This window comes from Erigeron canadensis, chromosome 3 (genome assembly GCF_010389155.1).
Source record: "Erigeron canadensis isolate Cc75 chromosome 3, C_canadensis_v1, whole genome shotgun sequence".
Lineage (NCBI taxonomy): Eukaryota > Viridiplantae > Streptophyta > Magnoliopsida > Asterales > Asteraceae > Erigeron > Erigeron canadensis.
The window spans coordinates 39501040-39526530 of NC_057763.1; the positions used below are offsets into that span (position 1 = coordinate 39501040).

The 25491-nt window shown below is 32.8% G+C and overlaps 3 protein-coding genes across 3 annotated transcripts; 2 read left to right on the forward strand and 1 right to left on the reverse strand.

Moving 5' to 3' along the window:
- Positions 1–10879: 10879 nt before the first annotated feature.
- Positions 10880–14313, forward strand: LOC122594251 (pectinesterase-like). Its single transcript, XM_043766725.1, has 2 exons — positions 10880–11994; positions 13435–14313. Exons 1-2 carry the CDS (start codon positions 10950–10952, stop codon positions 14148–14150), a joined length of 1761 nt encoding a protein of 586 aa, XP_043622660.1. The 5' UTR covers positions 10880–10949; the 3' UTR covers positions 14151–14313.
- A 985-nt stretch (positions 14314–15298) lies between these two features.
- On the forward strand, positions 15299–16711 carry LOC122592695 (pectinesterase inhibitor 6-like). Its single transcript, XM_043764985.1, has 2 exons — positions 15299–15891; positions 16298–16711. Exons 1-2 carry the CDS (start codon positions 15343–15345, stop codon positions 16439–16441), a joined length of 693 nt encoding a protein of 230 aa, XP_043620920.1. The 5' UTR covers positions 15299–15342; the 3' UTR covers positions 16442–16711.
- A 5301-nt stretch (positions 16712–22012) lies between these two features.
- On the reverse strand, positions 22013–22498 carry LOC122592115. The gene has a single exon (XM_043764325.1). It carries the CDS (start codon positions 22496–22498, stop codon positions 22013–22015), a length of 486 nt encoding a protein of 161 aa, XP_043620260.1.
- Positions 22499–25491: the final 2993 nt, after the last annotated feature.

The window sequence follows — 25491 nt, forward strand, 5'->3', positions numbered from 1 at the left end:
CAGTGGTTGAAAATAAACATACTCATGTTATGGGTCGTATCATGATCAAACACGTATACTTGAATGTCAAATACGGGATCACAAGTATGTTTATATTTTAATTAATAATAATCTTTCATAATAATATCACATTACGAGTACAATTGGTTTCAAAAAATTATATAATAGAGAAATTATGATAGCATGTGTCATGTGGAATGTCTATTACAAACATATCATCAATGTGTATCAGCTAATAATGACTGTGACGAACATGTGGTTATTGTACTACAACTTGCAAAATATATCACTTAGAACCGTATATCTTTCAAATTATAAGTTTTTATGAATTAAATGTATGAAGATCTAATATTGATAATATCGTAAACCCCGTGTCCAGTGTCGGACACGGGTCTAAAATCTAGTTTGTCTACTACAACGAGTGCCAATCTTCTAACAATAAACATGAATCTAGATGTGTTTTTACAAGTGGTTCATAAGTAATTAACTATTGGACTTTTACATTCATTAATCTTGCTATTGGCCTATTGACTAAGTCAAGTCAATGTACGAACATTAATGAGTTCACCCATATCACGGCCACTAGAATAAAATAATCTTACTCACTGGAACGATAAACAAAATCGTGACAATTGATGCAAGTTAATTTGCATAACATAAGATATGCATGAACATTTGTATAGACAGCGTATCGAAATTTTAAAATTTTATGAAATATGGTGTAATTAACTTTTAAAAATAAAGCGTATCGATCAAACGGGTCATGCATAGTAATGTTATGACGTCATGATCTATGAATGTAGTTTTTAAACATCTTAGTTTTGTTATACAAAAAGAAGTGGCGACGTAGCTTGTTGCCCGTTTGCTTTTTATTTCTATATAAATTACTAATTCTGAATGGAATATAGGATTTTGATAATCACAACTCTAAAAGGCTACTTGATACGCAAAAAGTATATATATATATATATATATGTTTTCTTAAGATGTAATATCACTCGTCATGTATACTTTTAGAATTAAAGTATACCTATAAGGTTTATAAAATGAATATCGTATTTTCCGGGTCGAGAGTTGTTTCGAGACCCGAGATCCAAGCTTCCCATGAAGACCCTTACTATCTTCCTTGTTCTTGTGTTTTGAAATTGAGTATACTTTATTAGTTTTATTACGTTACCGTTTTAGTAAATAAAAAATAATACGAGTACCCAAAATGTACAGACTGACCCTATTAAATTTTGGTGTCTCAGAAATCTTTAAATTTATTTTTTTTTATATTATAAATTTTGATGGAATCATGGCAACTAGACAATATATATTCTTAGCAATAAAAACAATCGAAGCGGACCAGGTCTAACCTCCCTAGCTGATCAGCCCAAACGCAACGTGTCTTCATTAATTCTGCATGACCCAGTCTTAAAAAAATTAATTTCTTGTATGGAAAGGCTCTTAATGAATTTGTGACAAATTTCTAAATACATTATATGAAGTACTCGTACTACTTAGTATTCAGTGCCTTATACCATTGTATTGGTATGTCTGTTGTCTATATCATATCTTTGTCATCTTCGTACTCCGCTTATAACACAGGATTGAATATTCATTGTTGTTGTAAATCATTATATGTTTTAAGATGACAAATTATTGCATAATGTGGACATATTTGCCAAGAAATAGAAATCGTTGTTAGTCAAAGATTTCAATGTTCCATGCTTGCAAAATTAAACACCAAGAGCGTAAGCAAAATTGTGTTTAAAACCGTGTCAATGTTTTTCTTTTTCTTAGAATAACTGAATAAGGGACATCAAAAACAATCATATGGAGTTTATAATATAGCCATGTTAGATTTGGGCATTTTGCAAGTTCCGTCTTTAGTTTGATTGAGTCTATCCGAATTAACACTTAAAAGAAAAAAGATAGAACGAAGAAAGATAATATATGGAGATGATTTAATTGGTGGAAGCTATGTTTGTAAAAATTTGTTTGTTAAAGGTTTGTAATTATGGAATTACTAAAAAGAAAATGGTAAATGTCCACGAACCCTTTAGTCCCGTACAAGAATTTTTTCTTTCAAGCTAGCAACCCTAATCCGAATTAAGACTATATATAGCATACACTTATTTTTTTTTAACAGCAGTGGTGATTGGACTCAGCGGCATGCCTCTTCATCGTCCTGTAGAGATCAATAACGTCACCAGCACAGTCAATCTGAGGGCATGACTGGCGGTGAAAGTCACACTATTGTTCTGAAGGAAACTAGCTAAATGCTAAAAAAAACCCACATGCCTCACCTCATTGGCAAAGAATTCCCAATATACTCAACGTATTTACAAATTATGAGTAGTAATAATATTGGAGTAAATGTTTTCGATTGTTTACTTCTCATTGTAAATGAGTCAGACTTTTTATAAAGCTATATATAGAAGTTTGAGTTGGTCTATTCAAGTGTTTTTATCGAAAAACTTGAGTCGAACTCAAAACTATTTTTTTACGAGTCGAGCTCTCGAACTAGTAAAACAATAGTTTGAGTTTGACTCAAGTTTTTGAAAACTACTATATCTTCGAACTTGGAATAGACAATCTCAAACTTGTATGAAAAATACTAGAGTAACAAACAAATTATAAATAAATATTTGCAAACTTATTTGTCATATGAAGTAGATCAATTAAATTAATTATTTTTGTTCTCTTTCATGTTTTTCCCCATGTTTTATTGAAGTTTGTAACATTTTATTTGTAACTAGAGTGAAGGCCTGTGCGTTGCACGGCCGAGCTTCACGGGTTGTTTTGTACGTTTTTAAGATTGCGTGAAAAGGTTGAGATAGTTTATAGCATTATACAATAAGTGTAAGGGTCAAATAAGGGCATAATGATGAGTCAAGGGTTGAAGTTCAATTTTTCTTAAAATTGTGTCTTATTTTGAGATTATAAGAAAAGTTATGGTATACAATTTGTAAATTCAATTTGATAAAAGAGGAATGAGAATGCTAAAAGGTTGTAACCGATAAATGATATACTGTACCTCGTTTGATCACAACCAGTTTCCTTACATTTACATCGGAATGGGTAACGGTGGTTTTATTGTCCTATATGAAGTATCGACACATACAGATGTCTATACATTAGTCGTCATCATTATCTAAAAAACTTGAATTATGTTTCACTCCACTACCTTTCATCTGCCAATCTGTCAAATACTTCATGTCCAACTGCATAATCTGCACTTTCATCTAAACCTTTGCATATGAGCATCCATATTAAGCTCTCAATTACTTCGCTCAAGTTGTTCACATGTATAGACATTTTATTAAACATTTGTATATATCAGAAATGTATACATAGTAGGAGATATACAATTACACACATAGTGGGGCAAAAAAATTATACCTTAAAAAACAACGAAACAGCCTCATATTAAAATAGCCTCACCGGAACATCATTACATCCACATACAAAGACCAAAATAGCAGATTTAGAATGCAAAAGCTCACCTAAATGGCCTCAAATCAGCAGCTCTGGGGTTGTTACACAGCAACACTAAAATCTCGACTAAATGGCCTCAAATCAGCAGCCCTAAATCTACAATGAACCAACTTTTAATAATAGCAGTATAAGTTGTTAAACCGCTTAAATCAGCACAAAAACAATACTAAAAACAACAGCACGAACAGCTTAAAGAAGCAGTAAAAACATTGATCAAGATATTAAAGCACATTGGAGAGAAAAGAAATCATTGATTACCCTTATCAGTCTGCAACATTCGCTTGACACATTGACTATTTACATATCGACAGATCCTTCACGGACTTCATCGAAAGGGTCCACTTACACGTGGTAGAGCATCTCGCCTTTTCCAGTTGCATTCATAACTTGAGCAATTTCATCAGCAAATTCTTATGCACGATCCAGCAGCAGAATACCTGAAGAGATCAGCAACATGAACTTCACCATCACGTTCAATAAATTGCCTTTCAAGATTAAGCAATATAACTGTTTCATTTTTCTTTTGCATCCTTTTAGCCATTTTTCTTAGAACCCCACCTCTTGAGACACATGAGCAACATGAAAGTGTCTTTACTCTTTAACATACTTACATTTTACTTTACTCTTTAGTATACAATTTAACATGCAAAATCGTGGAAGTAAACGACATGTGTCACACACGTAGCAGCCTATTTTTCTCTAAATACTCATATGAAAGACTATATACCTTATACGCGGATAATCTACCTTCTCTTTACATCCCTTGCACTTAAAAAACCCAGAAGCGCGCTCCAGACCCTTACGGCACTTGCCACCGGTGCACGTGAACAGGTACCAGCTGTTCTTGGTCCTGACATTAGGGATCTCAACAATGTTTTTAAAAGTAACAATATGCTAACACCACGCAGTGACAAATGGTCCATAGTAAGTACAAATACACAGATGTGCGGTCCAATCAAATGATTTATATAACCTTTTTTTCCCCTTCCCGTTGCGAGAACCATCCAACAGCTCACTTAAAGTGTCCACAACCCGGGCCTCTTCAGTAATTGGTTCCACATAGTCATCCACATGCACAGTACTTGAACATAAAACAGATTACTTATCAACAGGATTCTATTAAAACTATAATAAAACACGTTTATTATATAAAACAGAAACAACCTAAGCGAAGATTTGAATGCCCTCAAGGCAGGCATGTCTGTCAATCAACAAAGTAGAAGAAGAGCTCGATAGGCAAAGGTTGTCTGGTCAATACATGGGAAAGTGATATCAATAACAACCAATGTGTATATAAAAAGTAAATAAAACAATACAAACACATCAAACGCATACTCATGTACGACTTGACAGTCATAGAGGTCAGAATAACACAATAAATAGACAGGGTTGCCTCCTTATCGAGCATCGCAGTACCCCCCAAGCGTCACTCGTACCCCCCGGTTACCACAAAAAAAAAAAAACAAATGGTCCGAGATTAATTCAGCCACCATGTATATAACATAATTTTACCACATAAACAACATAAAAGGATGTTTTTATTACCGCTCATTGCAAAGGCTGAACTCAACCGTGCGGGCTCCATTTGATTTGACAGTCTGTTCACCTATAGAGGTCACGTAACCAACAACATCTACTGCGTATTCACGGCAAAACAACAGCCAACAATGTAAGTAATACACAAAACCATATCAAATTTAGTATACTGAATTAAAAAAATCGAGTATGCAGAATCCGAAGACAAAAGACTGACCAACAAAATACTGATTATTGGTCGGTTTCAGGTCCTCAAGCTTGATTAGTTTGAAGGGATAACGCATGAAACCCGTAACCTCTTCATTTTCATTAACTTTGGTTACAACCGTTTCACCGTCCAAATTGATAATAAACGGCTTGTCTTCCATCAGCATACATTCAGTCCTACTTTGAACCTCAAAACCTCTCAAACAATAAACACTGTCTATCAACAAAAAGATGAGATATTCTCTTCTTAGCGACACAGTGCATGAAGTTTCCCTGTATATTAAGTCGATAAAATGTCAAGATACATATTGTCGCAGACAGCAGATGACATTCAAACAATAAATGGGAGGTTACCTTCTTATCTGAGACAACAAAGTCCGTGCTGATGCAACTGCCATTAACATAGTTGACATCAAATTTCCTACAAACCATGACAATAACGGTGGCTGCACAGCCTGGACGGAGTTCATTAAGAAACATCAGATTAGTTGGAGCAGTTTATTTACCCTTATAGCGAATATTTTTAGCCATCAAACGATAGTTTTAAATTTGTGAAAAATACAAACAGGATAAGCACCAGTCGACCCTTTTTATAGTCTTCAATTTACACATACCGAAAAGTCCCTTATTAGTTATAGAACGGTTACACCATGTTAAACCATGGCAATCCCAAACATCACACACATATTCCCGTCAATTAAATGAACAAATCAATTGGGATAGTAAATATAGATGAAAAAAAAGGAGTAACAGATACAAAGAATACCTTTCGCTTGGGATATGGATCGGACATCGATCAAGGGAAGAAGAAATTAAAGGTTTTTGTTCTTTTTAAAATAAGGTAAAGAAAGGAAGAGGAAAAAACGGGATTTTTTTTGTTTTCACTGAACGACAAAGTTAATGGACATAAGGTGGACGGATATTGTTTGGGGTTGGGTAATGGGTTAACGGATATTGTTTGGGGTTGGGTAATGGGTTTGTCAATTAGGCTTTTGTTTGATCGGTTTGTAATCAATGGAAGTGAAATATAGATTAACTAATTAAATAAAAAATTAATCACTTTATTATATGAATGCAATGCAAAATACATTATACATAAACAAAATCATAAATATACCCTACTAAAGTAACTAAAACCATTAAGTACCCTAATTAACCCTATTAAGTATACATAGATAAAGCGTCAACAATGCGCTGATTTTTACACCACCCTCATTCAACTTTTTATTATATATAGATTAACTAGTTATTAATGCGTGACATAATATTTATTTATATTTCATTTATGCATAAACAAATAGAATGATCAATTGTTTGGGAAGTAATATTCTCTACCACCAGGTCTGTAATAGGATGTCTTTAAGAATAGTCACTATGTCTGACGTGGTAACAAAAATTATAACTACAATCAAGAAAAAAAAAACACGAAAGCATATAAGAAAAATAAGCATTAATATTGTGAAATATTTAATATATCCACTCTACAAAATAATTAAAATTACAAATAATTTGTCATATACTCATATATCATGTTACCGAATACCGTGTATCCTTTCCTAATGAATTTAGCTTTAGTTTTTAAATTTTTTTTTTTTAACAGCAAACTTTAAACTAGCACTACCCTATCACCCCACCAAAAGTTAGATTGTATGACATTGAAGAAAAAGACCAAAACTACTTTGTTTGTAATAGCGTCGCTAATTAATGTGAAGAAGATTAAAAAAAAAAAATCCTATTTTTAACATATGAGAGCCAATATAAGGTTTTTTTTGGATAAAAGAAAAAATAATTAGTGAAGAGTTAAGGAAGAAGAATTTATACCTTACTGTAGGATGTGTAGTTCAGTTCTTGAATGTAATAAGCTCAAAAGTTAAATTTGCCGCAATAAAAAGTTATATGTATGGTTTATCAGAAATCACTTAGATTATAAATTGTATCTATAAAGTTTATATAAGAATTTAATAAAGTAAACAGAAGAGGATTCGTTAAACATTTACTTTTGAGCACAGAAGAGGATTCGTAGAACATAAGGTCGCATTTGGTTTACATAATTAAAATGTTCTCATGGTTCTTTCAATTCAAATTATTCTCATTTGAACCTTTGCCTATAGGGGTGAGTTATTTTGAGAACTCCTAAAAAAAAAACTCAATAACCATTCTGGACCACACATTCTTTTCCTTTTTCTCTCTCTTCAATTAAATAATAAAATTCACCCAAATTATTCAAAATGTTCTAACTCACAAATCGTAAATCGTTAGACAAAATAAAAAACATGGGTAGTCTTAAAATTTCGTCCTCTTTCATTAGAGATCCAATTCGATATACTTTTAACAACTTTTTAATTTTCGTTTTCTTTATGGTAGTTACACATAACTTACACATGTGTAGGTTGAACTTACACATGTGTAGGTTGAATTTACACATGTGTAGGTTGAACAAAAATTATGATTCGGAACGGGCTTCGCCCTTAAGGATATTCATAAACCAAAGCTAGTGGGGGTGATAGGTCATAGAGGGTGATAGGTCATAGGGTGATAGGTCATAGGTTGTGACCATTGAGGGGTGATCTACCTAACGGGCTCCGCCCTTAGCCGCTATTCCTCCGCCATGGACTGACGGGCTCCGTCCTTGGCTACCATGGCTCTGCCATGGATTGACGGGCTCCACCTTTGACCTTCATTGTTGTGTACATATGTTCATTTACTAATTTACATGTGAAAACAATGATCTTACACATGTGTAGGATGAACGCAATGGGGAAAAAAATGAAAATTAAAAAGTCGTCAAAATTATATCGTATTGGATCTCTAATGAAAGAGGACGAAATTTTAAGACTACCCCGTGCCTTTTGTTTCGTCTAACGATTTACGGTTTGTGAGATAAAGCATTTTAAATGATTTGGGTAAATTTTCTTATTCAATGGAAGAGAGAGAAAATATAAGAAAATGAGTGGTCCAAAATTGTTCTCGCATTCTTTTTTATTTGTGAGTTATCAAATAACCCTTCCTCTTTGCCTATAATAATAATAATAATAATAATAATAATAATAATAATAATAATAATAATAATAATAATAATAATAATAATAATAATAATAATAATAATAATAATAATAAAGTTTTTTTTAAAAGGTCGGCCATAGAATAAAATATAGAATAAATAATATTAGAAAAATAGATGATTAATGAGAAAAAAGTATTAGGTTTAAAGAGGGGGATTATGGGTGTCAAGTGTACCCCCAACCCTCCATTTTAGTTATATTATAGATGGAAAGTGATATATCTACAACTAAATTTAGCCATCCACAACAATCCATGCATTAAACAGTTGTATATTGTGCTGCAAAATATATGAGATTGTTGTAGATGACTAAAAGTTGATGTAGATATATCACTCTCCATTATACATAGATGACATCCCACATATATTCATGACATCCCATATTTTTTACCTACTATAATAAACACCATTAAACGTACGTACATCATTTAAATAACCTTTTAATATCTCTTATAATCTATGCTAATACCGACTATATCCCCAATATGGCTATGGCTATATATGCATGGAATATATATGTGTTTACCGTATACGTATTTTTTATATTAATAAAATAAAATTGTTTTTAAAATTTCTTTTTAGAAAAAGGAATGAAGTGTCAAACCCTCCCTCTTAGTTAGCATAATTTCTAAAAGAATATGATTTCATAACTTTTTGTATTTCTATATTCCAATTGTTTTTTTCTTGCCTTACTTCCTTTAGTTATCTCAAGTTTTCTATCTTTTTTTTTAAATATAAATCCAATAGAGGTTATGGAATATGATTGTATGAACTTATAAATATTATATTAATATTATATTGTATTCTACTTAAATATTTGTTCTAATAGAAAAATGTAACGCTAATAAAATACAATGATATTTGGTAACTATTCCAACATTTTTACGGCTTAATTATTTTGTGAACTATTTCAACATCGACATCAATGGTGGATCTATACAAAATGTATTCATCTATGTCTTTGAAACGAATTTTTAAAATTTAAAGATTTAAATTGTCCCGGTTAAAAAACCAACTATTAAAGGTTTAAGCTGTTCTGATCTAAAACCAATTATTAACTAGATTTGTCCGGGTTTAACTTAAAGTATCCAGATTGAACCTAAATTGATTAGCTTACTGTTAAAACACAAAAATTACAAATAAGTTTATTTAATTACGCGGTCGATTTGAAACTAATTTAAAGGTTAAGCTAAGAGCCCAAATTTACAAGATATTAACATCTTTTTTGGGACCGTCAATCAAATATGCATGTGTATGTTAAAACACAAAACTCATTATAAGTTTATTTAATCAACAGGTTGATTTGATACCAAATTAATTAAATTAAAATTAAGATTACATGATATTGACACTTCTTTTGGACCATCAATTAAATATATTAGATTATCCAAAGTTTCTTAATTATTTTCCCTTGAAATGTGGTTTTTAAATCGCTATGGGAGCATCTCTAATTGTCAAGTACTCAATTTAGTAGCTAAATACTTTCAAAAAATATTAAGCTGAAGAGAGTTTATCAAAACACCTGGATATAGTATTATTATTACAAGAGTAATGATATTTGTAAGAAAGTGCTTCTCCTAACTTGATCTTAAGTCTTATACATTAATTAAGTAATATAACTTAGGAAAATGATTAATCTTTAAAAAATCATGTCATAAAATTCTTCATAAAGTTATAAAGATATGACATATAAAATTTATTATTATTTTTTTTAACTCATCTTTTGACTCATCGGGATTAGATCGGCGAGGAGGGAGTCAAAATTTTTTTTTATCGGAATCAGATGAGTGAATAATGAGTTTTTTATGTATAAAATAATAGTTTTTGATATTATATATAAAACTTAAAACTTAAACATAACATAACATAGTTTTTCAACTTAAACATAATTATCTAGAAACAATAACATAATTCATAAAAATTTTAAAATAATTTAAAAAAAAAAAGTTTGACTTCAATACAATCGATTTTCAGACCAAGTATGGCAAACTTGTATCGCCAGCTGACTGATACACGATCCGACTCGGTAATATCGGCTGTATCGGTCGAGTTTCATAACCTTGATTTCATTCATTTCCTTTCTCAATCTCCTCCTTTAATGATAACACTTGGCATAATTATATTGTTAGGTTGATTAATTAAGTTGATTTACTCTAATTAGCTACTCCGTATATGTTTGACACCAAATTTTTATACAATGTCGTCTATTGTCCTTATTTTTTTGAACAGCGAGTTATTATTTAGTAATTAGTGGTTGGCATTCGAGACACCACAGTGACATCCAATTGGGTAGTATGCGGTGCACGAACCACGCAAGCCTGGGATGAAAACCCAGGACTCTCGAAACACCCCCCCCCCCCCCCCATAATAATTCACTCCTACAAATGTAGGAGGTGAGATTCGAACCCTGGTGATTTTCCCCAAGATCAAAGATCTTACCAATGAGCCACCAATACATTCTGACATTGGCGTCTTCGTCTATTGTCCTCACAACTATCCTTTTCTTATTAGAATTTGAAAGCGATGAAGGAGCAGGATGGAGTATTAAATATCCATTGTAGCCAAGCCAAACTCCCCCTATATATCCCCAACCCCCTTGTCTCACTTTTGCATTTACATCAATTCACCCATCTACCACCATTTAAGGTTGTTTACCATCACAATGCATTCCAGTAATATGATCACTTCCCAAATCACATCCTCTAAACGCCGTCGTTTCATAACTTTCCTCATCCCTTTCACAACTCTGTTGCTACTCACACTCTCCATTTCTTCATACTTCACATTTACAAAACACCGCCCTTCACTTTCACTATTCACAAAACCAACCCTTCATCATTTACACATCTACAAAAACCTCCAAACTGAAACCGCCCAAATACAATGCGCGGGTGCACTGTACCACGAATTATGCGTAGCCACACTGACTCGCATTGTACCGAATCTCGCTTCAAAAACATTACCGGATATCATATCTGCTACTATTAATGAAACGATATCCGACGTTAGAGCGACTGACTTTAATGTCACAAACATTCGTAGAAAATTACCACATCTCACCATCCTAGAAGTCCGTGCCTTAGAAGATTGTCACACGTTGTTTTTAGAGACAGTTTCGCAACTTAAATCCGTAGTAACAGATTTATCAAAATCGCCTAGCGAAAAATACAATGATCTAAGAACAATGTTAAGTGCAGCCATGACAAATCAAGCCACGTGTCTAGAAGGATTTGAAGGTAGCAAATCACAAGTTAAAATAAGTCGTCATTTCCGAAAAGCGTTGAAAGGAATTACACGTCAAGTTAGTAATTCACTTGCATTGTTAAAAAAAATCAATGGCACAAGTAATGACAATAATAATTTCGATGATATGTCTAGTGGTGGAAATGGTTTTCCAAAGTGGTTGAGAAAGAAGGATAGGAAGTTGTTACAAATAATGTCGAACGAGACGAGTAAGTTTGATTTGGTGGTTGCGAAAGATGGAAGTGGGAATTATACGACGATTGGGGAAGCTTTAAATGCGGCACCGAATGCTAGTGCGACAAGGTTTGTTATATATATCAAAGCAGGGGCGTATTATGAGTATTTGGAGGTGATTAATAAGAAGAAGAATTTGATGTTTGTTGGTGATGGCATCGGGAAAACCTTGATTAAGGGGAATCGAAGCGTTGTGGATGGGTGGACTACTTTCAGATCCGCCACCGTCAGTAAGTACTACTGTTACATTAATACTCTTACACTCACATTATTGCTATTACTATTTGTATATATATTTTTTCCATGAATGTGTTTCAAAAATCCTCTTTTAATCCATTCCGCAAATATAAGGAACAAAACCCAAAAATAAAATAGCAATGTTAGAGTAACAAACAAACTTTTATCAACAAAATTTATAAACATAGGTGACATCCATAACCACCAATAGAGTTATTTTCCCTTTCTTTATATAACTCTATCTGTCTAATTTCATTGTTCCACATGTTTGTAAACTTTGTTTGTAAAGATTTGTTTGTCACTCAAGTATATATCTAAAATAAAAATACTTTACCAATAGGCATCAACCGTCCAACCCCATCCATTTTTACTATTATTAGTATTAATTTATATGTTTGCTAAAGAAATAAGGAGAAAACATTTAAAAAGGTAATTAGAAAGTTTTGGGGTGGATTTGTTTGTTTGTTTTTTTTCCCTTTCTAAATGGTTAGATAACATTTGAATATTTGATGATGAAAGGCAATATAGTTTGGTGGGTGGTTACGAAAGAAAACCAAAATGGATATCGCATGTTATTATTGTTTCCGTTTTCGAATAAAACAGAAGTACTACATCTATCCTAAAAGGGTTAGAATTGGAAACTAGCTAGCTAGGTAAACCCACATCCATGTTTTGACCCTTTTTCTTTTGTAATTATTAGGTTAACCCTTTGTGGTTGGCATTTAATAACTGTGACACAGATTTGATGAAGAAGTTAATCAATACGATTTATCTATTGCATAATATCTTAGTCCATAATAAAATATATATAAAACTATAGCTATGAACCTATAAGCATGTGTCATGTTTAATTGTTTAGTGTTAAGACTAATATAAATAAGATATAGTAACAATATTATATCTTATGAATCTATATATAATTATATAGACTAGATTAAAAAACATCACTATATAATAATGGGATATTTGAGAAACCGAATCTACGTGAATGACGAGGCCAATAAAAGTTAAAGGTAAGAAAAAGCAAGTGAATCCAACGCTGTGACTGACAAATAAGATTATACTTGTTTAGGCTTAAAAAAATAATGGATTAATTCACAGAAAATGGCAGATAGTTGGGCCGTAGGTCACGGAAATCGCAATGCAATTTGTACTATTGAAACATTATTTGTCGGTGTCTTTGTTTTCTATTTCGAAGAGTCCACTATCATGTAGGTGCACTTACGTACGATTAAATATTCTTTAAAACACAAACTAATATTTAAATTTTTAGCTAAAGTTTGTAAAACGACAATTCAAATGGCGTCATATATTAAATCGTAGAGGCCGGGTGTTTTTTGAATGTCGATTCAAAAATTGTCACTCAACGACTAAAAGGTAACTAATAATGTAAATAGGCATCTAATATAAGAGTGTGTGTGTACATTTTGCAGTTGTCGCGGGTGCAAACTTCATGGCAAAAGGTATCACCTTCGAAAACTATGCGGGACCAAGCAAGCATCAAGCAGTTGCATTACGTAGCGGGTCTGATTTCTCAGTATTCTACCAATGTAGCTTCGTAGCCTACCAAGACACCCTCTACGTTCACACTCTTAGACAATTCTACCGTGAATGCGACGTTTATGGCACTGTAGATTTTATTTTTGGCAACGCGGCCGTTGTGTTCCAAAAATCAAATTTCTATGCCAGACAACCTGACCCGAACCAAAAGAACATTTTCACAGCTCAAGGTAGAGACGACCCAAATCAAAACACAGGTATTTCAATACTAGAATGCAAAATAGCTGCTGGATCAGAACTTATACCTAACCAAACCATGTTTAAATCGTACCTTGGACGACCATGGAAAACGTATTCAAGAACAGTTATTATGAGATCATATATAGGAGACTTGATTGACCCGGCCGGTTATTTGGAATGGGATGGGGATTTTGCATTAAGTACGTTATACTATGGTGAGTATAAGAATAGAGGACCCGGTTCAAATACGAGTGCTAGGGTCACATGGCCTGGATACAAGCCGGTTTTGAATGATACAGAGGCGAGTCAGTTTACTGTCGCGAATTTCATTCAAGGCATCGAATGGTTGAACAGTACTAATGTTCCTTATTATCTCGATCTTCAACAGAACTTAACGGTTTTGAAGTGATGATTTGTTAATTGGTGGTTGTTTGAAAATTATGGGAATATTGTTTAATTAGGCTAAAAGTTTTTCGTTGTTGTGTTGACTTTCAATAGTATACTGGATAGGTGAAAACATTTGTATTCGCTTTGTATCGTGGTAATAATTTATTGTTGTAGAATTGCTAAAACACAAGAAGTTTATGAATTCTAACATATCAATTCATTTTAGTGGTTAAATAAAAGGAATAAGAATCCACTCTTGGCTGCTATCATGTTTTCTATCTCTTCAAAATATATTCAGGCCTAGATGACCAGATCGGTAGTTTTTCTTATAATGTACCTGAACATTCGTCTATAATATACAACAAATTATAGATTTGAAATTTGATCATGAATCCATGATCATATTATGAAACTAGTTTCAGTGGTTTGTACTTGAGTTGAGGGACAATGGATGAACGATTTATTAGATGGTAGAGTAACAAACAAATTAAAAACAATTTTTACAAACTCATAATTTATCATTTAAAATCAAGGAGAGAAAAAACACATTTTAATATCATTGATTCAAATCATATGTCGTGTCAGTTTGTATTAGTATGTAAATAGTTTTCATTGATCATTACATAGCATTCATGAATTTAACTTAAACTTTAAAATTTATACAAAAATTGGGCTTGTCTTTTTCATTCCACTTACAGTAGCCCAATGGACCAAGGCTCGGTGCCTGATTCTCATTCATGGACTCACGACTAATAACTGATGACGCCACAAATATAGTGAACTTCATATTATTTTTTCTTTTCAAGGCAAGACTTTGTATTCAAACATGACCTCGGCTCCACCCAACCCAAGAAGGAGATGAAAGATTAAGCTTTAAATCATTCACCCCAGATCCAAACATAAATAAACGAATAAAAACTATGTTCATAACTTCATATAGGTTTTTTTGAACTAAACAAAATATATCTTTTAGTTCATATTTTTTCGTTAAAGAATTGTTAATGATGTTTTTATCGAGTTGTCAACGCATTCACAACCCTTAGATTTAAGGTGGTTGGTGAACATTTGACATGAAATATGCACGTGTTTGGATTTAATAATGAATGGATACAAGGAGATACATTATCTTATGTAGGCCATAACCACCTCTATATATCACTTCTAGATCCAACCTCGTTTTTATCATTTACGATTTGCGCCCACCGGAAGTCAAAATGGACACCGATCTCACTTCCAAAACCACCAAAAACGGTCGTTTCCTATTTCTGATTATGCCACTTTCAGCCCTTTTTATAGTTACCTTTTCTGTTTTATCTTGCTTCCCATCTACAAATTACTACCCTACACTTTCATCAGTTACAAAACAACTCACTTCACATTTACACACTCCAAAAATCCTACCAACTCAAACCGCAGTTTTGCATTATTGTGATGGTGCACTCTACCAAGACCTTTGTGTCTCCACATTAACACGTATTTCACCAGATATCTCCTCTAAATCATTACCCGAAATTATCTCCGCTGCGGTAAATGAAACAATCTCTCAAGTCCAATCTATCGATAACAATGTTGTAAATCGTCATCTTGAGAGTCGGGCACTTGAGGATTGTCATGCTTTATTTCTTGAAACCATCTCCCAACTTAAAAATGTTGTCTCATACTTATCGAATGCTAGAAAATTTGATGATGTCCAAACATTGCTAAGTTCTGCTATGACAAATTTAGACACTTGTCTAGATGGATTCGAAGGCAGCACATCTCAGGTTAAAATTAACTTTACAAAATCGATTATTTATTTATTATTTTTTTTTTCCGTTAGTATGTATCGATTATCATTTCTATTGTATGTATTATATCTAACGTGCCTATTTAGTATTTAACCATAGATACGTGATGGATGTGTACGATTTTACTAATAATACTACGTATTAATACTCGATAAATTAATAACTCAATAAAATTAATAATTTGTCGACACCTAACTTAAAAGAATTATTATAAATTAACACCCGATAAATTAATAACTCGTTAAAATTTTTTAAAAATAAATTAATTAATAACTCGTTAAATTAATAAAATATATAGGTCCCAACACTATTAATTTATAAAGGTTAGACTGTATGATTATTTCTTTAATTTATTTATGTGTTTATATGCACAAAATAACAGGAAGTAGGCCAAGAATTTCATAACACGGTGAAAGGGATATCTCATCAAGTTAGTATTTCGCTTGCATTGTTGAAGAAAGCAAACCAAACTTCGCAAATCGGGGCAGTCGTAGAGCACAATGATAAGTCTGATATGTCTTTGTAAAAATACAGGGATCCCAAATTGCAAAGATGTTAAAAGTGATTGGTTCCAAAATGGAAGTAGGGAAAAGTCGAGAGTGTTAACCACAAGAATAATGTTCCATACACCATTATTACATAGGATTTGTAATGTATAAAATGTGAAATAAGTATTCGTAAAAAAAGTAGATGATGTAAGGATTTATTATTTTCAATTAGGTTGTATTTGTGTAAGCTAAAAGTGTAACTCTAAAATCATTCAATCACGAAATAAAAAAGCTTTCGGCTTTGTGTAGTGTGCGTGTGTAACCAGTGTTAATATGACATCGGAGGCTCAGAGCATATGTTTTTTTCATTTCCAGTTCCAATTAATACATCAGCCTTATATTTAGAGAAGTTTTATTTCGGGCCTTTTACATGGCCCATCTTTTTGCCCGTGAATGATACAACCATACATTAGAAAACTCATTTTTAGAGTTTCTAAATATTTTCCACCTAAAAAATGAAGAACTTTATGCGTTTTCTAAAATGCATTTTCAAAGTCTTCAATCTTTCACTTCCTTAAAAAATGATATAAAATTAAAAGAAAAAAAAATGTAACTAAACACAACCAAAATATCACTAGAAGAGAGCCTGCTACTGGATGACCTTTTAAGCCAGAGGGATGATAAATTTACAACATTATTTGACCATCTATAACAATGCATGTTTTATACAGTTGTACACTGTGCAGTATAATATGTATATTTGTTTTAGATAGCCAAAATATATTGTAGATATATCACTCCCCTTTAAGCAAAGGCGGGAAATTCTAATATATTTGGAGTTTTAGGAAGTAATCATATTGTTTAATTTTATATTTAATGTAAAAAGCTTATGAAAAGATTAATGAATTTGAATATAAAGATTTTTAAAAGGTTAAAGTTAAGAGGAATGATATATAATTATATAACCAACAAGGAATTAGCCTAGTGGTAAGGTAAGTATTTGGTGACCTTAAGGTCTCAGGGGACAAAAAATAATTACTTTAAGGTACCCGTTACCAATGAAGTCTAGACCCATATGTGAAGTTTAAATATGCGGGTTCGATCTTTCGGGGTGCCCAGATCATGTGGGGATAGGGTGGAGGTATTTTACCGGCATCATATGACTCATACGGGATGGGTCGATGGGTATCCAATTATGATACCGGGACTAGGTTTCCCCATTACCCTTTTATATAATTATATATGACATATTGGTAACTTTAGATATATGTCTAAAAATTTGTTATGACACATGACTGATGATATGATCATGCCATTGAATTTTAGCTATTGATCGTGCCATATATAAACACCTTTATACATACCAAATTACCAAATTATAATGACAAAAATATTCAAATCATAAATGAGTTATTTCAGTATGCTTAGTCCATTGACTTGGCTTGGGACTTGAGAGTAATGGCCTACCGATAATATATATCTTCAAAAAGTAGGTCCAACAAAACTTCGTTTCAATAAAAACATCTTTGGCCCAGTAAAATTCTTCCTTATATATACCCATTTTCTTCAAGGCCCAATCTTGTTTTAAGATAGGGAGGGATTAGGGATCAATGATTCAATCATCAATTCGAGAAGACAAATGGTAATTTTTTTTATGAAACGTTTATATGTTAATTACTTCACTCATTATCATATCTTTCTTTTGATTTTACAATGTATCTGAATCTTAGAACAAAGGATATACGACTTCTTTTATCCTAGACCGCCAATCAGTCATACCATTCTGGCATGTTGCCACACGATGTCACATCATTCTTCCTCTATCAATCTTTCAACTCGAAAACATATTCATCTTTTAACATGTATATCTTTTTTTCATTTATTTTCTTAATTTTTATTGAGTTTCTCCTTGTAAGAAAAGCTGGGAATTAATTGAGATTTATAACTACAAGAAAACATCGGGTTACCCACGAACCAAATTCGTGTGTAAATGACCAAAATTCCTGCATAATGAAAAATACCCACTAGATTAACCACGAATGTATGTACGTGGGCAAAACCTTTGAGGCTAATTTCTACCCACGAATAATTCTATCTGTTGGTAATTTTACACACAACATATCTTAGTGGGTGATTGTTTCAAATTTGTGGGTAAGTGTTGTTCGAGACTTCCAAAAAATTATGAAATTTCCCAGTAAATTGTGGCTAAATCTTGACATAATGGTGTGTAAAAGTTCGTGGGTATTGTGGTGTGTGACAAATAGAACTTATTCAAAATGTAAAACGTTTGATGAGATCAACCCGATCATTTCTTATAGTTTGAATTAGATTTTTTATTCTTTTCAAGCTCATATTAGTGAAGAAATTCAAGTTGGAACTGCGATAAACTTGAACAAGTTTGAACTAATTAAGGTTGAATAGCTTGACATGGCAGCCATTAATAAGAGATCGAGTGAATCACTCCTTTGATTATTTGAAGTATCCATTTACTATCCGTAAATCACAAGTTTATCACCAATATTCGGAAAGATCTATTTGAAACTTGAGTAAGCATAATCAAAGGCATGTAACTCTCATACAATGTTTGTTTTTTGCTATGAAAATGTCAAAATTTATTCTTATCATACGTTTCTTTGGTATTTCGAATCTGAACTTTTACTAGTCTATTATAGTTGTAGTTATTATCATTATAATGACATTAATTAATTAACATTTGATTTATAAAACTTATTAAGTTGCACACATCAAATCATATATTGGACAATGGATAAGAACACTTATTGAAGAACGGGAAAATGTAGAATGTGACAACATATTTTCCAGCCTTGAGGAATAACGCTTTAAGCTAAAAGGCATCGGACATTACGACATAGCTTTGTTGGCGATCGGTGTCATCGCAAGTATAGTACTTTTGAAAAGCAAATCTGAGTAAAGAGCTAGCTAGGTTGCAAAACCTACTCCTACATATGGATTTCACAACTTCATGATTTAGATAATAAAAAGATTATATGTGTTTTTTATATATAAGTATTCATATTTTATTAGTATATATATAAAAGGATTCTTAATGAGTATAAATTTAGATATATTTAAACTTGTACATACTCCAAAAGTTGCGTATGTTGTGCTCTCTAACTCATCTCTCGGGAATGAATTTATGTCTTAATAGCTTTATTATATATAATACCTTCGTTAATATGCTCTCATAATGGATGAACATAATAATGAATAGACATTTGTTGTATCACACACGTTGTATAAAGCATTAATAATGCATGAACTGAGTAGGATAATGAAAATTCATTCGTTTTTTTGTGGTTTTATATGTGATCCATGTGGCCATAAAGCTGGGAAACACAAGTCACTACCATCCATGTGCTTCATGTTGTAATTTATATATGAGAAAATCTAAGGCTTACAAACAATATATAAATACATCTTTCTATCATTTAAATGATGAACCCTTTTTCTTATCTATTATTTCTCAATTTTGTGGATTAATACACATGACACATCACATGTTATCATATTACTAATTTGTTAACGTATGTTTTATAACTAGTACTATTAATACCCATATGATGTACAAATAAATAACTAACATCGATCATGCGAATGTGCACATGTCGGTTTAACTCTTGTCAATGCCTAAAAGGTTTGCTCTTCATCTTTTAGATGAATATAACGTTACTAAGGTCTACTCACCACCAGAGGCGGTACGAGAAAAAAAAAATACAAAAGGGACAAAATTAAAAAATTCGTGAAAAAAATAAATAAAAGGGATCAAAATGTTAAAAAGCTATAAAAAAAAATTTAAAAATCGATTAAAAAAAATATAAAAATATATGACAAAATCCAAATTTTATAAAGGATATTTGCCCCCCTTTACCTCCATCTGGTGGCGTCACTGCTCACAACAAACATGATTCGCACTTGAACACCCCATTAAAAAAAACACATTGGGTAAAACCTAATACTATGAAAAATAACTTATCCCTGCCATTTTACTATTTTGTCATGTCAGACATTAACTTGACCCGCTAACATTTTGACAAATGTTTCCTTGGAGACTGGGTTTAACCCATACCTCTTTTACCTTTTTTTTTAGTTTCTAAATAGTTGGAGTAATTTATTAAAAAAAACCCCAGAACTCTTTTTATTCGATATGGCTCATTTTTTACGCTTCTCGTAGTTTTAGTTGAACTGCCAGCATTTGTGTAGTATTCTAACTGGTCATTCATTGGTACTCATATGTAAGTTATAATATACTTAATATAATAAATAGTACTATAGTAATTTTAAGTATTCACACAAAATTAAAAATCTTTATACTTCTATAGTAAGAGAATCCTTTTTTAAAACTCAAATGACAACTTTAAACTATTAAAAATATCTCTCTTCTTTATTTTTTTAAAACGACATTCTAATCTATTTCTACTTTTAAATTACACGCATGTCTGAGATGAATTCAGAATTCTCGAAAAATCCCTATTAATCTACCTCCACAAATGTGGGAAGTGAGACTTGAACCCAGGTGGATCCCCTTAAATTCAAAGACCTTACCAATGGACCACTAACCTCATTGGCATCTCTCTTCTTTATTGATTAATTTAAACATCCTCACCTAATATACTTATAATAACGTTAATAAATAATTTAAAACATAACTCTCGCAATCCTTAAAATAACCACACTAACTCTTTTAACATCGATTACCTTTACATTTACCACTATTGTTGCCCCCACCACAGTCACTGCCGTCGCCACCCTTCGCCACCGTGTTGCCATCACCACCCCGCACCGCTATCACCATCGTCGTCGCGTTGCGCAAACATATGACTCATTATACATTGAAATCGAACAATGTGTAAGGTACGTATTAAGAGTTAAGGTACGTATTAAGAGTTAGTAGGCTTTCAGTAGCAAAACTAGGATTGTAAGTGACCGATGGTACAAATTTTGCAACCCTAGCCTTGTAGCAATCCAAAATTATAATAAGGACGGAATTGTTACGATTTTTAGTGACTTTATGACCTTTTGACTAATTTTAGATGTTTTTGGTACTTTCGGTGGTTTTCATTCCCTAGTTCGTTGGATAAATACGTCTATCTATGTTAGGGGAATCTTTTAAAAGTTTAGTATTAGTTACAATGACGAGTATTTTATTTATATTTTTTACAACATGATTACAAAAAGTGATAGATACATTGAGTGAAGGTAGTTTGGCGAGGCTCGTCTTTGATAGTGTTGGATGAATTATATAATAATCTATGCGGTAAAAAAATTCATATACAGATCCATCTCTTTAACAAAATAGATTTGTTAGAGGATTGGCAACCCACCTTTCATCATTTTTCTCACCACTCATTTCTAACCAATCACAGCTGCCACCTCAACTCCACTCACTCACCACTCATCCAAATTTCATTGGCATCCGACCACTCACTTCACCACTCATTTTACAATTTTCATTTTATTTAAACATTAATTTTCATTAAACTAAAAATATTGAAATACATAAACATTACATAAATAATTCTTGGAAACCTTAAAAAAAAAAAAACTACTAGAAATACTTAAAAGATATAACATAAATAATAGAAATATGACTACTCCTCATCATCATTCGGCTGGAGGTGTGGTAAGTTTAGACCCGCTAGATGCTCTGTCAGATCATACCGGAGACGGAAATGTGTCTCCTCGTCCTGTATCTCCGGTAAGGCGTCCCGATAACTATTTGGGCGGACAACTGGATCTCCTATATGAACTGGGCAAATCGCACGACCACTATCCTGAATGATCATGTTGTGCAGAATCACACACGCATACACCAAGTTCCTTATTGTTCCTAGTGACCGTTGTCCAAACGATCGATCAATGATATGCCATTTTCCTTTTAGAACACCAAATGCCCGTTCAATATCTTTGCGAGCCGCCTCTTGTGCTGTTTTAAACATTTTTTCTTTCAGGTCGGTAGGGTATTTGTACGCTTTAACAAACGTAGACCATGTAAGATATATGTCATCGACTAGATAGTAGCCACGTCTATAAGTACGCCCATTTACACTGAATGGAACGTAAGGAGCAGTGCTCATACGCTCGGGGAGGAACAAGGTAGATTGTTGTAGCACATTGATGTCGTTTAAAGCACCCGGAGGACCAAAAAAGGCGTGCCATATCCATAAATCCTAAGACGCCGTTGCTTCCAACATAATAGTGGGGTATTCATGATCACCCCTTTTGTATTGACCCCTCCACTCCATCGGACAGATCTTCTAAACAAGATGTGTACAATCTAGACTACCGATCATTCCAGGCAAGTGATGCCTTTCTTTGTGTGCTTCAAACAAACGCTGGAGATCATGTGTTGTTGGTTTACGCAGATATTCGGTCGTGTAAGTGTCAACGATAGCGTCACATAAAACTGAAGACATTCACGTGATGTTCTCCCGGCCATCTCTAAATACTCGTCTTACTCATCAGGAGGATTACCGGTTGCAAGTTTTCGGATAACAGATGTGCACTTCTCTATCGGTGTAAAACTCTTGGCCAACCGAGCATCATACGAGTCCTGAAAATACGCGTATCTCGACTCAAGATCACGCACGATCTTTAAAAAAAGTCTTTTAGGCATACGATACCTATCTTCAAAAAAATCATCGTCGTATTTCGGTTCTTCACAAAAGTAGTCGCGGTGTAACCTTTCTGAAGCAGTCCAACGGTTGCGGTTCACGACTTTACGTTTCGCCCGTGAGCGCGCCGTGGAACTTTCGGCTTCTTCGGACTCAATGGCATTCGCAAACACCTCTAAACTACTATCGTCTGACCATTCGAACGGTTCGTCGATGATTGTGGTGGAACCAATATGTTTTTGCATTTTTTTTAGTGTGTGTATGTTTGAGTTGTAGTGTGTTTTTTGAAAGAGAAAGTGAATGTGGTGTGTTTGTTTTGTAGTTGTAGTGTGTGTGTTTTTTATGTTGTGAGTTATATGTATATATAAGTAATAAAGTATTAAAAAAATAATAATAAAAAAATAAAATTAGCCGTTAACTAGCCGTTGCATGCAAACCAACCAACGAAAATGGAGTGGTGGACCGCGTGGTGTGACCACTCGTTTTCACCCCGCCACGCGTGGTCAGGCGTTGACAACGGTATTCCGTCGTGGTGCCGCACTGATCACTCGTCTATAATGCTACCCCTAAGAAACAAAATTGAATCTTTAGCATGGATTTTGTGAGATTTTAGGCAGGTCACTTGTACATATACAGAGAGACTGAGAAAGATTGTTGACCATTGACCAATCTTCTTGATGAGAGAGCCATTTCCAGGCATATGGCAAAATTATGGTCCTTTTTTGGGGCCTTTGTTACAAAATTCAATCATATCAAGAATTCAATATGGGTAGATTCATTCATGAACACATCCTCCATCCCTTTCATCTTTATCCAACATCTTCCATCGCTGCCCATTATAACAAACTCCAAAAAAATTCTAACATGGATCGTGTGACGATAACTTTAGGAGATCAATAATGTGGCACATAGAAACAATTTCATGCTTACGTGGACTGTATTTAAAAAGTTTTTATCCATCTACATTGTTGCATCATACAATTATAAACTACAACTATATAATAATGCAACGATTCTTGTAAACGAATAAAAAATCATATGAGTTTAATTCTATCCATTTTATAAACTTTCTCTTATTGTATAACATTCCAAGTTTCCAATATTGAATGACGAAAAGAACATAAAAAAACCTTTTAAAAATATATACTATAAAAGCTATATAAAAATAAAGGAAAATGATCCATACAAAATACACTTTTATCATACACAACAATTAAATATTCGTATAATATAATTGTTTGATGCATTTATTATTGTATATAATAAAAATGTGTTTGTATATCAGTATATGGATTATATAAAACATACTAACAGTGATAAAACAAAACACCATAAACTCTATTTTGACACCCACGACCCACGTACGTTTTGTACAGCAGGTGCACTTAATTTATGACTTTAATTCGATTGCTTAAAACTCATGACTATATTGTATAAATGTGACAATTAGTTACATGTATCATAAGGTAAATTTAATGCATATAGAACAATAAGTTGATCTTTCTATGATCAGACAAAACAACAGCTTTATATAAATTTTAACTAAAACATTTTTATACCAAACGCTTCTAAATATCAAACATTACATAACTAAGCTTTTAAACATTAAGTGGTGTCAAATCTAGCCAACGGATTTTTTTGATGGTCAAGAAAATGACATGTTAAGCACAAGGAGCAGTATCAAGGGCACATAACAAAAGATGTCTAACCCCCGTAGTTAAAAGTATATTCTAAATGGTTACTACCTCAAACGAAAATTTTTGCACGTAGATCTTCTAATCAACATTTCTGTTTCTACTTGCCTTAGCTTCGCCTACAATATAAAAAAACATAACTAAAAATATAAACGAATACTCAGTGTAATGAGTATAGTTATATGTTTACTTGTATAATAAACCAGTTCTCTTCTTTCAATGTATATTAGTCATAAACTTTCTTTTTTTTCCAAAAATACTTAAATAGTTAAAGTTACCATTTATGTTTTTTTTGAAAAGTATATGTCATTAACATATTTACTATTCTGCAATAACGGAATAGTCTAATTACAAGAGAAAACCAAGAGGATTAGATTACATTAAAACCGTTCCAATTTTCCCAAGAAATAAATCTGATTTTCAATCTACTTTTGTACCACAAGAAACTTAGTGCTTTAATATCTAAAAACACCTTATCACTACAAAAACTAATCTTGTTAAAAACCTTGTCGTTCTTCGCCTTCCATAAAGACCAACACGTGACGAAAACAATGCCTTTAAAAATCTTCCTTTCTCCCATTTATGTAAGATACTTTATTTATCTTTTATCAAATATGATGGTGTACCCACCGTCACCCAGAATAAAGCCTCACCCTAGGTAGGCTTAAAGGTCACATAGGATATCACATAGCCTGGGGAAAAGAAGATAAACACGAAAATATACGATCATATCACTTCTTTAAATAAAGGAGATCGTTACCA

What these genes read in the sequence shown, in the direction of transcription:
- LOC122594251 (XM_043766725.1), top strand. Translation starts at nt 10,950, where the DNA reads ATGCATTCCAGTAATATGATCACTTCCCAAATCACATCCTCTAAACGC. An exon ending in TTTCAGATCCGCCACCGTCA is followed by an intron (nt 11,995 to 13,434) that starts GTAAGTACTACT and finishes TACATTTTGCAG; the next exon opens with TTGTCGCGGGTGCAAACTTC.
- LOC122592695 (XM_043764985.1), top strand. Translation starts at nt 15,343, where the DNA reads ATGGACACCGATCTCACTTCCAAAACCACCAAAAACGGTCGTTTCCTA. An exon ending in TCGAAGGCAGCACATCTCAG is followed by an intron (nt 15,892 to 16,297) that starts GTTAAAATTAAC and finishes ACAAAATAACAG; the next exon opens with GAAGTAGGCCAAGAATTTCA.
- LOC122592115 (XM_043764325.1), bottom strand. Translation starts at nt 22,498, where the DNA reads ATGAGCACTGCTCCTTACGTTCCATTCAGTGTAAATGGGCGTACTTAT.